General features: G+C 31.9%; 1 protein-coding gene across 1 annotated transcript in view; it reads right to left on the bottom strand.

Annotated features, from left to right (window-relative positions):
- LOC107701352 (netrin receptor DCC-like) overlaps positions 1–14,124 on the bottom strand; it is a 50,085-nt gene that overhangs the window by 16,303 nt on the left and 19,658 nt on the right. The window contains exon 8 of the mRNA XM_016503340.1: positions 1,023–1,175. Within this exon, the coding sequence (XP_016358826.1) occupies positions 1,023–1,175 (153 nt within the window). The remainder of the gene's footprint in view (positions 1–1,022; positions 1,176–14,124) is intronic.

The raw sequence follows: 14,124 nt of genomic DNA, 5'->3' as shown, positions 1-14,124 counted from the left end.
ATAGACAGAAAGACGGACGGACGGACAGACAGATAGATAGACAGACAGATAGACAGGTAGACAGACAGACAGACGGACGGACGGACAGATAGACAGATAGACAGGTAGATAGAGCTGATAAAAACATCACAATAATCCACAAGTAATCCAAGATAGAATAAAAAAAAAAAAAAAAAAAAAAAAAATGGAAAGGACGGACAGATAGATAGATAGACAGACAGATAGACAGGTAGACAGACAGACGGACGGACGGACGGACGGACAGACAGACAGACAGATAGATAGATAGACGGAAACAGACAGATAGACAGGTAGACAGACAGACGGACGGACGGACGGACGGACGGACAGACAGACAGACATAGATAGATAGATAGACGGAAGGACGGACGGACGGACGGACAGATAGATAGACAGACAGACAGGTAGACAGACAGACAGACGGACGGACGGACAGACAGACAGACAGACAGATAGATAGACAGACAGATAGACAGGTAGACAGACAGACGGACGGACGGACGGACGGACGGACGGACGGACGGACGGACGGACGGACGGACGGACGGACGGACGGACGGACGGACGGACGGACGGACGGACGGACGGACGGACGGACGGACGGACGGACGGACGGACGGACGGACGGACGGACGGACGGACGGACGGACGGACGGACGGACGGACGGACGGACGGACGGACGGACGGACGGACGGACGGACGGACGGACGGACGGACGGACGGACGGACAGACAGACAGACAGACAGATAGATAGATAGATAGATAGATTGTACAACATAATGAACTATAGATAGACATAATGAAGAATATAACAACTGATATAACGACAGACAGACAGACAGACAGACAGACAGATAGATAGATAGATAGATAGATAGATAGATAGATAGATAGACAGACAGACAGACGGACGGACGGACGGACGGACGGACGGACAGACAGACAGATAGACAGGTAGATAGATAGACAGATAGACAGACAGACAGGTAGGTGTATTACCGGCAGCGTAACTGCGGTCGACGCTCAGCGTGGAGAAAGGCATGGGCCGCAGGGTGAATTTGGGGTGTGTGGTGAATCCGCAGGTGGGCGATGGCAGGATGCCCGGATACTGACTGCTGTCCAGCGTGGGCACCGGGATGGCACTGACCACCGCTGGAACACACAGAAACAACACACACACAAGCATCAGAAACACGCCGCATCTCACCACAACATCCAAAGACAGAAATCAGAAATGAACGAAGACTGTTTTAGGAGCCTTTCTGATGTCTGAGCCTTTCTAGCCGGCTGCAGAAGCACAGCGGACGGTGAACTGCTAACCCAGGCTGCTCTATTTGGCCGATTCACTCTGATCATTAATCATGTTTAAATATTTAAACACCTACGAGAGGAAAAGTGTTTAGAATTCAGACCCTTGCTAGCAAAATGTGGACCCCCATTAGTCTGTTTTAAACTCCTCAATAACGGTGATCCTTAGAATGGAACAGATGTAAAACAGCAGAATCCCATCAGGAGCAGAAGCAGGATCCACACGGACTCATTCAACAAACTCTGAACAAAACAGCATCAGGATACAATACATGAGAGATGATGATGCAGTAAAACACAGTTAGCAACTACACTACAGCTTCACAAGAGCACAAGAGCGCTGACCTTGACATTGAAAACCTCACAGAGACAGACGGGACTGAGAAATTGCCTGACGTGTTGAGATTTCTATCTACTAAACTGCCCCAGACGAGCAGCTGCTGATTGACTGCAAACTCTCTCTCTCTCTGTGTGTGTGTGTGTGTGTGTGTGTGTGTGTGAAATAGGTTTTGTGTACATTGTTTGCATCTTCATGAAAACCTACAAACGCAGGAGGTTTTTATACACGTGCATTTAGCATCTTCATTTTCATTCATCCATCCATCCATCCATCCATCCATCTATCTACATATAAAAACACAACAAAACGTTAAAACTATAAAAATAACACTGCAAAATCACATGTAATTTAATCAGATTTACAGATGAATATTCACTCTAAATATACACCTGTAAATCTGATTATTTTTGGATGTGATTCGAACACAATCAACGTTTTATTTACAGGCCTCACACTGAGATGTCCAGACGAGTATTTTGGGTGTGTTTTTCGAACATGTCTGTCTGATTACATTGACGCATCTGATTGATCATTAACCTCAATCTGAGACAGAATCTGCTTTAATGCAGCTTTAATTAACTTCACACACCTCAGGCTGTTGAATTCACTTCATCATGCACTACTATTCATTTCCCAAACCAACTAGTCGACTGGTCTGGACAGGTCAGGAGAGACGTACAGGAGTGAGAGGAATCACGAGGGCAGATGGGAGGTAAAGAGCTGGAGTGAGACGCGGATACTGAGAGTCAATGAAGAATCATTCCTGCAGGACGAGATTAAACTGGAGCAGCACTTATGAGAAAATGACCATATAAGGCAACAAACATCAGCAATTGACATGCCTTCAAATGCATCTCAACCAATCAGAATGAAGAGTCTGTTTTCTAATATTAGTTTGATGGGTTCGGGTCTTTAGTTTTGCACTCAAGTGTTCATAATGTGAATCTGCTCATTTGATATGAATCATCTGAGTCCATCAAGATCATTGATAACTATCGTTACAGTTATTTTTACAGTTATTCTTACAGTTATTGTTATACTTATTGCTATACTCACTGTTACTATAGTTATTCTTTTTGCTACAGTTGTGGCTATTTTTATTATTATTATTGTAATAGTTATAGTTATTGTTATGATTATTGTTATTGTCGTTATAGTTATTGCTATTGATATAGTTATACTTAAGGATACTGTTATTATCATTATTGTTGTTATTGCTATTGTTATCGTTATAGTTAAGGTTATCGTATAGTTATAGTTATTGTTATGATTATTGTTATTGTCGTTATAGTTATTGCTATTGATATAGTTATAGTTAAGGATATTGTTATTATCATTATTATTGTTGTTGTTATTGCTATTGTTATCATTACAGCTAAGGTTATTGTTATTATCATTATTGTTATAGTTATAGTTATCGTTATTGTTATGGTTATTGTTGTTATAGTTATTGCTATCAGTTCATATAATTATAGTTAAGGATATTGTTATTATCATTGTTGTAGTTATTGCTATTGTTAGCGTTATAGTTAAGGTTATTGCTATTATTATTATTATTGTTATAGTTAAAACTATCGTTATAGCTATCGTTATTGTTATGTTATTGTCGTTATAGTTATTGCTATTGATATAGTTATAGTTAAGGATATTGTTATTATCATTATTATTGTTGTTGTTATTGCTATTGTTATCGTTAAGGTTATTGTTATTATCATTATTGTTGTTGTTATTGCTATTGTTATCATTATAGCTAAGGTTATTGTTATTATAATTATTGTTATAGTTATAGTTATCGTTATTGTTATGGTTATTGTTGTTATAGTTATTGCTATCAATTCATATAATTATAGTTAAGGATATTGTTATTATCATTATTGTTGTTGTCATTGCTATTGTTATCGTTATAGTTAAGGTTATTGTTATTATCATTATTATTGTTGTTGTTATTGCTATTGTTAGCGTTATAGTAAATGTTATTGCTATTGCTATTATTATTATTGTTATCTTTATAGTTATCGTTATTGTTATGTTATTGTCGTTATAGTTATTGCTATTGATATAGCTATAGTTAAGGTTATTGTTATTATCATTATTATTGTTGTTGTTATTGCTATTGTTAGCGTTATAGTAAATGTTATTGCTATTGCTATTATTATTATTGTTATCTTTATAGTTATCGTTATTGTTATGTTATTGTCGTTATAGTTATTGCTATTGATATAGCTATAGTTAAGGTTATTGTTATTATCATTATTATTGTTGTTGTTATTGCTATTGTTATCGTTATAGTTAAGGTTACTGTTATTATCATTATTGTTACAGTTATCGTTATTGCCGTTATAGTTATTTCTATTGATATAGTTAAGGATATTGTTATTATCATTATTGTTATAGTTATCGTTATTGTCATTATAGTTATTTCTATTTGTTATAGTTATAGTTATCGTTATTGTTATGTTATTGTCGTTATAGTTATTGCTATTGATATAGTTATAGTTAAGGATATTGTTATTATCATTATTATTGTTGTTGTTATTGCTATTGTTATCATTACAGCTAAGTTTATTGTTATTATCATTATTGTTATAGTTATAGTTATCGTTATGGTTATTGTTGTTATAGTTATTGCTATCAGTTCATATAATTATAGTTAAGGATATTGTTATTATCATTATTGTTGTTGTTGTTATTGCTATTGTTAACGTTTAGTTAAGGTTATTGTTATTATCATTATTATTGTTGTTGTTATTGCTATTGTTATCGTTATAGTTAAGGTTACTGTTATTATCATTATTGTTACAGTTATCGTTATTGCCGTTATAGTTATTTCTATTGATATAGTTAAGGATATTGTTATTATCATTATTGTTATAGTTATCGTTATTGTCATTATAGTTATTTCTATTGATATAGTTAAGGATATTGTTATTATCATTATCATTGTTGTTATTGCTATTGTTAGCATTATAGTTATAGTTAAGGTTATTGTTATTATCAATATTGTTATAGTTATCGTTATTGTTATGTTATTGTCTTTATACAGTTATCGTTATTGCCGTTATAGTTATTTCTATTGATATAGTTAAGGATATTGTTATTATCATTATTGTTATAGTTATCGTTATTGTCATTATAGTTATTTCTATTGTTATAGTTAAGGATATTATTATTATCATTATTGTTGTTGTTGTTATTGCTATTGTTATCGTTATAGTTATTGTTATTATCATTATTGTTATAGTTATCGTTATTGTCGTTATTTCTATTGATATAGTTAAGGATATTGTTATTATCATTATTGTTGTTGTTGTTATTGCTATTGTTAACGTTTAGTTAAGGTTATTGTTATTATCATTATTGTTATAGTTACAATCATTGTTATTGTCGTTATAGTTATTGCTATTATTGTTATCGTTATAATTAAGTTTATTGTTATTAACATTATAGTTTTTATATTGTTATACGTATGGTTATTATTATTATTATTGTTATAGTTGTTATTGTTAAAAGTTATTGCTATAGATATTGCTATAGTCATTGGTTATTATATTTATGGCTATAGTTATCGTTATTGTTATTATTGTAGTTATAGTTATTATCATTATAGCTATAGTTACTGTTATAGTTACAGTAACGATTATAGTTCTAGTCATCGTTTTTATTGTTGCAGTTATGGTTATCCTTATAGTTATTATTACTGCTGTTGTTACAGTTATCATAATTGCTATAGTTATTGTTATTGTTAAAATTTTGGTTAAAGTTACAGTTATTTATTTTATGAGGAGATGAAGCTTCTTTCATGTAGTTTGGGAGCATAATAAAGGCCCGTCTCTTCGGTGGAGAATCGCGGCAGGAGGTCAGAGAGGAGACGCTCACGTGACTGATGCAGCCGGCGGGAACCAAACGCAGCCGAGCGTGACGCCTGTGAGGATCACGTCACATGAAGAATGAAAGTGATCTTCAAACCCTTTCAGTAAGACATCTGGCGATATGAAGGCTCATTTTCACATTCACCCGCTTCTCCTCCGTTTGCTCCTCTCACACACAGACACTCAAAGGGATCCGACACCCTTCAGAAACTTGCCTGTCTGTCTGGGCTGAATTGGGTAAACTGGATTAGGAAATCAGGGTCACATACACACCACCGAAAAACTGCCGGAAATCCTATTTCCGCCTCGATTCCCTCCGTATGTGAATCACACAGTGACTTTCTGCAAAGTCAGCTTTAGAGAAGGATCCTCTGCCTGTGATTTCAGGGCTTATTGTTGAGATCTGCATGGGATCATAATGGGCCAGGGCTGCATTTCCCAAAAGCTTCGTAAGCCTAAGAAGTTCGTCTGATTATATATTAATTATGTATAAGTGATTATATATTATTAAATTATATCTTTAGCTGAATCAAGCCGCGCATCGCGTTCTTCTTCTGGGTAAAATTCCAGGGCTGCGTTTCCCAAAAGCTTCGTAAACCTAAGAAGTTCGTAAAAACGATCGCACGACTGATCTTAATATTACGGTCTGTTTCCCAAAATCATCGTAACTTAAGTAGCACTTGAAAATCATCGTAGATCTACGAGTGCTCTGGAGTAATCGTAAAGCCTTAAGTGCATCGCAAGAAGACAGATTTATGCGGTCACCTGCTGGACAATCGGCAGATTACACCTTTAACTTTATTCAAGTGCAATGGGATTATAATATAAGAATTTGATTGTACTTTATTGTACACTTTATTACTCTTTTTTATTATTAATTTATAAATTAAATCATTAAAAGGGGCAGAAAAAATAGAAATACACACCTAAATTAAATGACTGAACAAAAAAAATAAAAAAATAAAAGAAGTAATGTAGGAAATATGCTTCAAAGACTGGGAAAAAAATCTGTCAATGACTTGCTGACGTGCACGAAAACCAGCCATGTATTGTACCCGGAAATAACGTCTCTCTCTCTCTGTCTCTCTCTCTATATATATGTATAAAGTATATTATATATTATTATGTAAAGTATAATATGATATAATATAATATAATATAATATAATATAATATTATTGTATTATAAAAGAGTAATGTAGGAAATATGCTTCAAAGACTGGGAAAAAAATCTGTCAATGACTTGCTGACGTGCACGAAAACCAGCCATGTATTGTACCCGGAAATAACGTCTCTCTCTCTCTGTCTCTCTCTCTATATATATGTATAAAGTATATTATATATTATTATGTAAAGTATAATATGATATAATATAATATAATATAATATAATATTGTATTATAGTTATTATATCCGAGTTGTCTGGAACGCAGCATTAGGTTAACATTTCAATAAACGAGTGTGTAGTAGGCTACTACAATTACGAGCCATTCTATAAGGTGACATTTCAGCACTTGACAAACGGATAGCGACTCCTAAGTATCACGTAAAGTACGGCTACGTGCGATCGCATTAAGTGCATTTTTGGGAAACGCACGTGAAACAATAACGAACGATCGAAAATTGACTCGTAGATTTAGCTCTTAAGCGCTAAGATCAATCGTTATCGAGAAACGCAGCCCAGCTCAGTCCGTCACTATGGCGACTGCAGCTCAGAACAAAAACACACTAAAGGGCCGTTCACAGCAATTGTGTTAATTTCGTTAATGAAAAATGTTCGTTGATGAGATTTTTTCCCATGACTAAGACGAGACGACAATAAGGTCAATAAATGATAACTGTGATTATATCAACATGCAATATCGTTGACGATAAAAGACGAGACTAAAATGAATTTTAAAGAATAAAAACTATACCAACATTTATTTTTATTTTTGTCGAAAAAATATGGACAAAATATTATTGCGGACTGCTGTACACGCCTCTACTGCACGAGCTTTCATGTGTGTGGTTGCCAGATATCAAGAGTTCTTCTCTGTTAAAAGGATGCATTTTCTGCCGGGTGTTTTGCAATCTGGCAACCATGCGCACGCGCTCGCTCTTCATTGCGGAAATGTTTAGCGATCTCCATGTTAGATGTTCAGCTTAAATGAAAGTATCATTAAGTCTGTTTGTGTTCTGTAATTTTGATGAATGTGTTACACTTACTCAACCGCTGTTGTTTTAATAGAGTAACATTACTGCAGTTTGGAATTATTGGAATTACTATTAGGAATTTTACTGTTCAAATAATTTTTGTTTGTCTTTGCCAGTTTTCATAATGCAGACAGAGAGAGTACATATCTAAGTCTTTGATATTCATTTAAATATTAAATACCCTGTAATAAATCAGTACACTAGATGAGGTCAAATAAAGTCCACATTCTATTGATTTGTGCTTATTGGTGAAAAGTGCAATACCTGAAATGTGAAAATAAATTTCTCATATATATATATATATATATCAGTTTAACTATTATACAGCATGATGAAAATGTGACGAAAAGTTTTCATTGACTAAAACTAGACTAAACAAAAACAGGACAAGCTTGACTAAATATGATAACAACTAAAAAGTACATTGACACCAGGACTTCATTATTTAAAGCGACAGACAACAAAATGGTATTGTTACTGTTATTGCTATCTTTAGTTATCATTGTTGCTATAGTTGTTGTTATAGTTCAGGGCTGTACGTTAACTTTTTTTTCACATAGCACTGGTGCTACAGAGGTTGAAACTTTTGTCGCACAGGCCAAAAAGTTGTAGCACAAGTATAACACGTCTGTTATCATGTCTGAAAACAAACACAAGTAATGGAGTTCATCACTTAAACAGGCACTGATGTTCCATACAGAGCACAAAAAATACAAACCATCACAAAAATTGTTTTAGACAAAGTTTTCTTAATTTGCTAAAAATGGAAGAGTGCAGAAACATAACACCTCTTACACCTTAAGAAAATATAAAATAAAAAAGAATGGCAGACATTTAGGCCAAAGTGAGCAAAGATAAAAATCTTTGTCAGTATTTTATCTTTGTTATTAGAAAATAAGAACAAAGATATACATTACAAATACACATAATATACAAATAAAACAAATAGTGCTTTATTTTTCAGGTACAGTATTTAGCAGTAACATTCAAGAAATTGAATGAACACATTAAAATAAAACACTATATACACTAGCCTATATATCATCAATTATACTGACTGATGATAAGTTCATCAGTCAAGAGCAGTGAGTGATTTTTTTTCTGTGTTTTGTTGTTTTACTAACATTAAAAGATCATCTGTCTTTCAATAGTGTTTCATTTTTATACCATCATTTTATTATTAGTGCATCGTTATTACTATTGATGCATATTATTAGTCCATTGTTATTACTATTGATGCATATTATTAGTGCATTGTTATTACTATTGATGCATATTATTAGTCCATTGTTATTACTATTGATGCATATTATTAGTCCATCGTTATTACTATTGATGCATATTATTAGTCCATTGTTATTACTATTGATGCATATTATTAGTCCATCGTTATTACTTTTGATGCATATTATTAGTGCATCGTTATTACTATTGATGCATATTATTAGTCCATTGTTATTACTATTGATGCATATTATTAGTGCATTGTTATTACTATTGATGCATATTATTAGTCCATTGTTATTACTATTGATGCATATTATTAGTCCATCGTTATTACTATTGATGCATATTATTAGTCCATTGTTATTACTATTGATGCATATTATTAGTCCATCGTTATTACTTTTGATGCATATTATTAGTGCATCGTTATTACTATTGATGCATATTATTAGTCCATTGTTATTACTATTGATGCATATTATTAGTGCATTGTTATTACTATTGATGCATATTATTAGTCCATTGTTATTACTATTGATGCATATTATTAGTCCATCGTTATTACTATTGATGCATATTATTAGTCCATTGTTATTACTATTGATGCATATTATTAGTCCATCGTTATTACTTTTGATGCATATTATTAGTGCATCGTTATTACTATTGATGCATATTATTAGTCCATTGTTATTACTATTGATGCATATTATTAGTGCATTGTTATTACTATTGATGCATATTATTAGTCCATTGTTATTACTATTGATGCATATTATTAGTCCATCGTTATTACTATTGATGCATATTATTAGTCCATTGTTATTACTATTGATGCATATTATTAGTCCATCGTTATTACTTTTGATGCATATTATTAGTGCATCGTTATTACTATTGATGCATATTATTAGTCCATTGTTATTACTATTGATGCATATTATTAGTGCATTGTTATTACTATTGATGCATATTATTAGTCCATTGTTATTACTATTGATGCATATTATTAGTCCATCGTTATTACTATTGATGCATATTATTAGTCCATTGTTATTACTATTGATGCATATTATTAGTCCATCGTTATTACTTTTGATGCATATTATTAGTGCATCGTTATTACTATTGATGCATATTATTAGTCCATTGTTATTACTATTGATGCATATTATTAGTGCATTGTTATTACTATTGATGCATATTATTAGTCCATTGTTATTACTATTGATGCATATTATTAGTCCATCGTTATTACTATTGATGCATATTATTAGTCCATTGTTATTACTATTGATGCATATTATTAGTCCATCGTTATTACTTTTGATGCATATTATTAGTGCATCGTTATTACTATTGATGCATATTATTAGTCCATTGTTATTACTATTGATGCATATTATTAGTGCATTGTTATTACTATTGATGCATATTATTAGTCCATTGTTATTACTATTGATGCATATTATTAGTCCATCGTTATTACTATTGATGCATATTATTAGTCCATTGTTATTACTATTGATGCATATTATTAGTCCATCGTTATTACTTTTGATGCATATTATTAGTGCATCGTTATTACTATTGATGCATATTATTAGTCCATTGTTATTACTATTGATGCATATTATTAGTGCATTGTTATTACTATTGATGCATATTATTAGTCCATTGTTATTACTATTGATGCATATTATTAGTCCATCGTTATTACTATTGATGCATATTATTAGTCCATTGTTATTACTATTGATGCATATTATTAGTCCATCGTTATTACTTTTGATGCATATTATTAGTGCATCGTTATTACTATTGATGCATATTATTAGTCCATTGTTATTACTATTGATGCATATTATTAGTGCATTGTTATTACTATTGATGCATATTATTAGTCCATTGTTATTACTATTGATGCATATTATTAGTCCATCGTTATTACTATTGATGCATATTATTAGTCCATTGTTATTACTATTGATGCATATTATTAGTCCATCGTTATTACTTTTGATGCATATTATTAGTGCATCGTTATTACTATTGATGCATATTATTAGTCCATTGTTATTACTATTGATGCATATTATTAGTGCATTGTTATTACTATTGATGCATATTATTAGTCCATTGTTATTACTATTGATGCATATTATTAGTCCATCGTTATTACTATTGATGCATATTATTAGTCCATTGTTATTACTATTGATGCATATTATTAGTCCATCGTTATTACTTTTGATGCATATTATTAGTGCATCGTTATTACTATTGATGCATATTATTAGTCCATTGTTATTACTATTGATGCATATTATTAGTGCATTGTTATTACTATTGATGCATATTATTAGTCCATTGTTATTACTATTGATGCATATTATTAGTCCATCGTTATTACTATTGATGCATATTATTAGTCCATTGTTATTACTATTGATGCATATTATTAGTCCATCGTTATTACTTTTGATGCATATTATTAGTGCATCGTTATTACTATTGATGCATATTATTAGTCCATTGTTATTACTATTGATGCATATTATTAGTGCATTGTTATTACTATTGATGCATATTATTAGTCCATTGTTATTACTATTGATGCATATTATTAGTCCATCGTTATTACTATTGATGCATATTATTAGTCCATTGTTATTACTATTGATGCATATTATTAGTCCATCGTTATTACTTTTGATGCATATTATTAGTGCATCGTTATTACTATTGATGCATATTATTAGTCCATTGTTATTACTATTGATGCATATTATTAGTGCATTGTTATTACTATTGATGCATATTATTAGTCCATTGTTATTACTATTGATGCATATTATTAGTCCATCGTTATTACTATTGATGCATATTATTAGTCCATTGTTATTACTATTGATGCATATTATTAGTCCATCGTTATTACTTTTGATGCATATTATTAGTGCATCGTTATTACTATTGATGCATATTATTAGTCCATTGTTATTACTATTGATGCATATTATTAGTGCATTGTTATTACTATTGATGCATATTATTAGTCCATTGTTATTACTATTGATGCATATTATTAGTCCATCGTTATTACTATTGATGCATATTATTAGTCCATTGTTATTACTATTGATGCATATTATTAGTCCATCGTTATTACTTTTGATGCATATTATTAGTGCATCGTTATTACTATTGATGCATATTATTAGTCCATTGTTATTACTATTGATGCATATTATTAGTGCATTGTTATTACTATTGATGCATATTATTAGTCCATTGTTATTACTATTGATGCATATTATTAGTCCATCGTTATTACTATTGATGCATATTATTAGTCCATTGTTATTACTATTGATGCATATTATTAGTCCATCGTTATTACTTTTGATGCATATTATTAGTGCATCGTTATTACTATTGATGCATATTATTAGTCCATTGTTATTACTATTGATGCATATTATTAGTGCATTGTTATTACTATTGATGCATATTATTAGTCCATTGTTATTACTATTGATGCATATTATTAGTCCATCGTTATTACTATTGATGCATATTATTAGTCCATTGTTATTACTATTGATGCATATTATTAGTCCATCGTTATTACTTTTGATGCATATTATTAGTGCATCGTTATTACTATTGATGCATATTATTAGTCCATTGTTATTACTATTGATGCATATTATTAGTGCATCGTTATTACTATTGATGCATATTATTAGTCCATTGTTATTACTATTGATGCATATTATTAGTGCATCGTTATTACTATTGATGCATATTATTAGTCAGGGCTGTACGTTAACTTTTTTTTCACATAGCACTGGTGCTACAGAGGTTGAAAGTTTTGTAGCACAGGCCAAAAAGTTGTAGCACAAGTATAAAATGTCTGTTATCATGTCTGAAAACAAACACAAGTAATGGAGTTCATCACTTAAACAGGCACTAATGTTCCATACAGAGCACAAAAAATACAAACCATCACAAAAATTGTTTTAGACAAAGTTTTCTTAATTTGCTAAAAATGGAAGAGTGCAGAAACATAACCCCCTTACACCTTAACAAAATATAAAATAAAAAACAATGGCAGACATTTAGGCAAAGTTAGCAAAGATAAAAATCTTTGTCATTATTTTATCTTTGTACGGTGTTCGGTGTTTTATTTTTCAGGTACAGTATTTAGCAGTAACATTCAAGAAATTGAATGAACACTAAAACACTATATTAGAAAATAAGAACATTTTTCAGGTACAGTATTTAGCAGTAACATTCAAGAAATTTAATGAACAAATACTTTTTTTTTTCTGTGTTTTGTTGTTTTACTAACATTAAAAGATCATCTGTCTTTCAATAGCGTTTCATTTTTATACCATCATTTACTCAAGTTGTTTTAAACCTGAATTAGTTTATTTCGTCTGTTGAACATAAGTTATTTTTGAAGAATGTGGGTAACCAAGCAGTTGCTGGTATTTTTTTCCTACTGTAAAAGTCAGTGTGGACCAGCTACTGTTTGGTTACTCACATTCTTCAAAATATCTTCTTTTGTTCAACACAAGAAAGAAATTAATGCAGGTTTGGGACAAAATGTGAGTGAAGTAAATAATGACAGAAATTTAATTTTTTGGGTGAACTATCCCTTTAATGACAGTCGGCAGCATGTTTAGTAGCTACTGTCCCTTTAAGAGCTGCACACGTTTCTCTCTCAACTGTTTACTTTCATTTTAGACATAACCAACTGTGTTTATATGTAAACCTTGTGTGTTTTTGACAGTATTAGACGCGAAATCAATCAGAAGCGAAAGACAACTTAGTCCAATAATCAGGCACTTTTTGACAGACTCTCAGTGGTGCTTCATGAGTACGCGCTCAGAAAAGCGCATGCAGAACAGCACGTGAATTAAATGTTTAACCGGTATTGCTTTAAAGCTGATGAAATAATGTAGTTTTGTGATATAAGTGCGCATAAGTGCAGTGTCCCGTGAGAGTAACTACCGCTGAGTTAACACTGATGTGAATGCACGTGGCTTTGTACATTATATTGAGACGGAGGATGCGCCAGAACTGCAGCTGATAGAATGTGCGCTGTAGCACGATACAACGATATTTCTTCAAAAGCAGATCGTGGAGACATT

Source organism: Sinocyclocheilus anshuiensis, unplaced genomic scaffold, assembly GCF_001515605.1.
Source record: "Sinocyclocheilus anshuiensis isolate Anshui unplaced genomic scaffold, SAMN03320099.WGS_v1.1 scaffold2160, whole genome shotgun sequence".
NCBI lineage: Eukaryota > Metazoa > Chordata > Actinopteri > Cypriniformes > Cyprinidae > Sinocyclocheilus > Sinocyclocheilus anshuiensis.
This window is presented reverse-complemented; position numbering and strand designations above follow the sequence as displayed.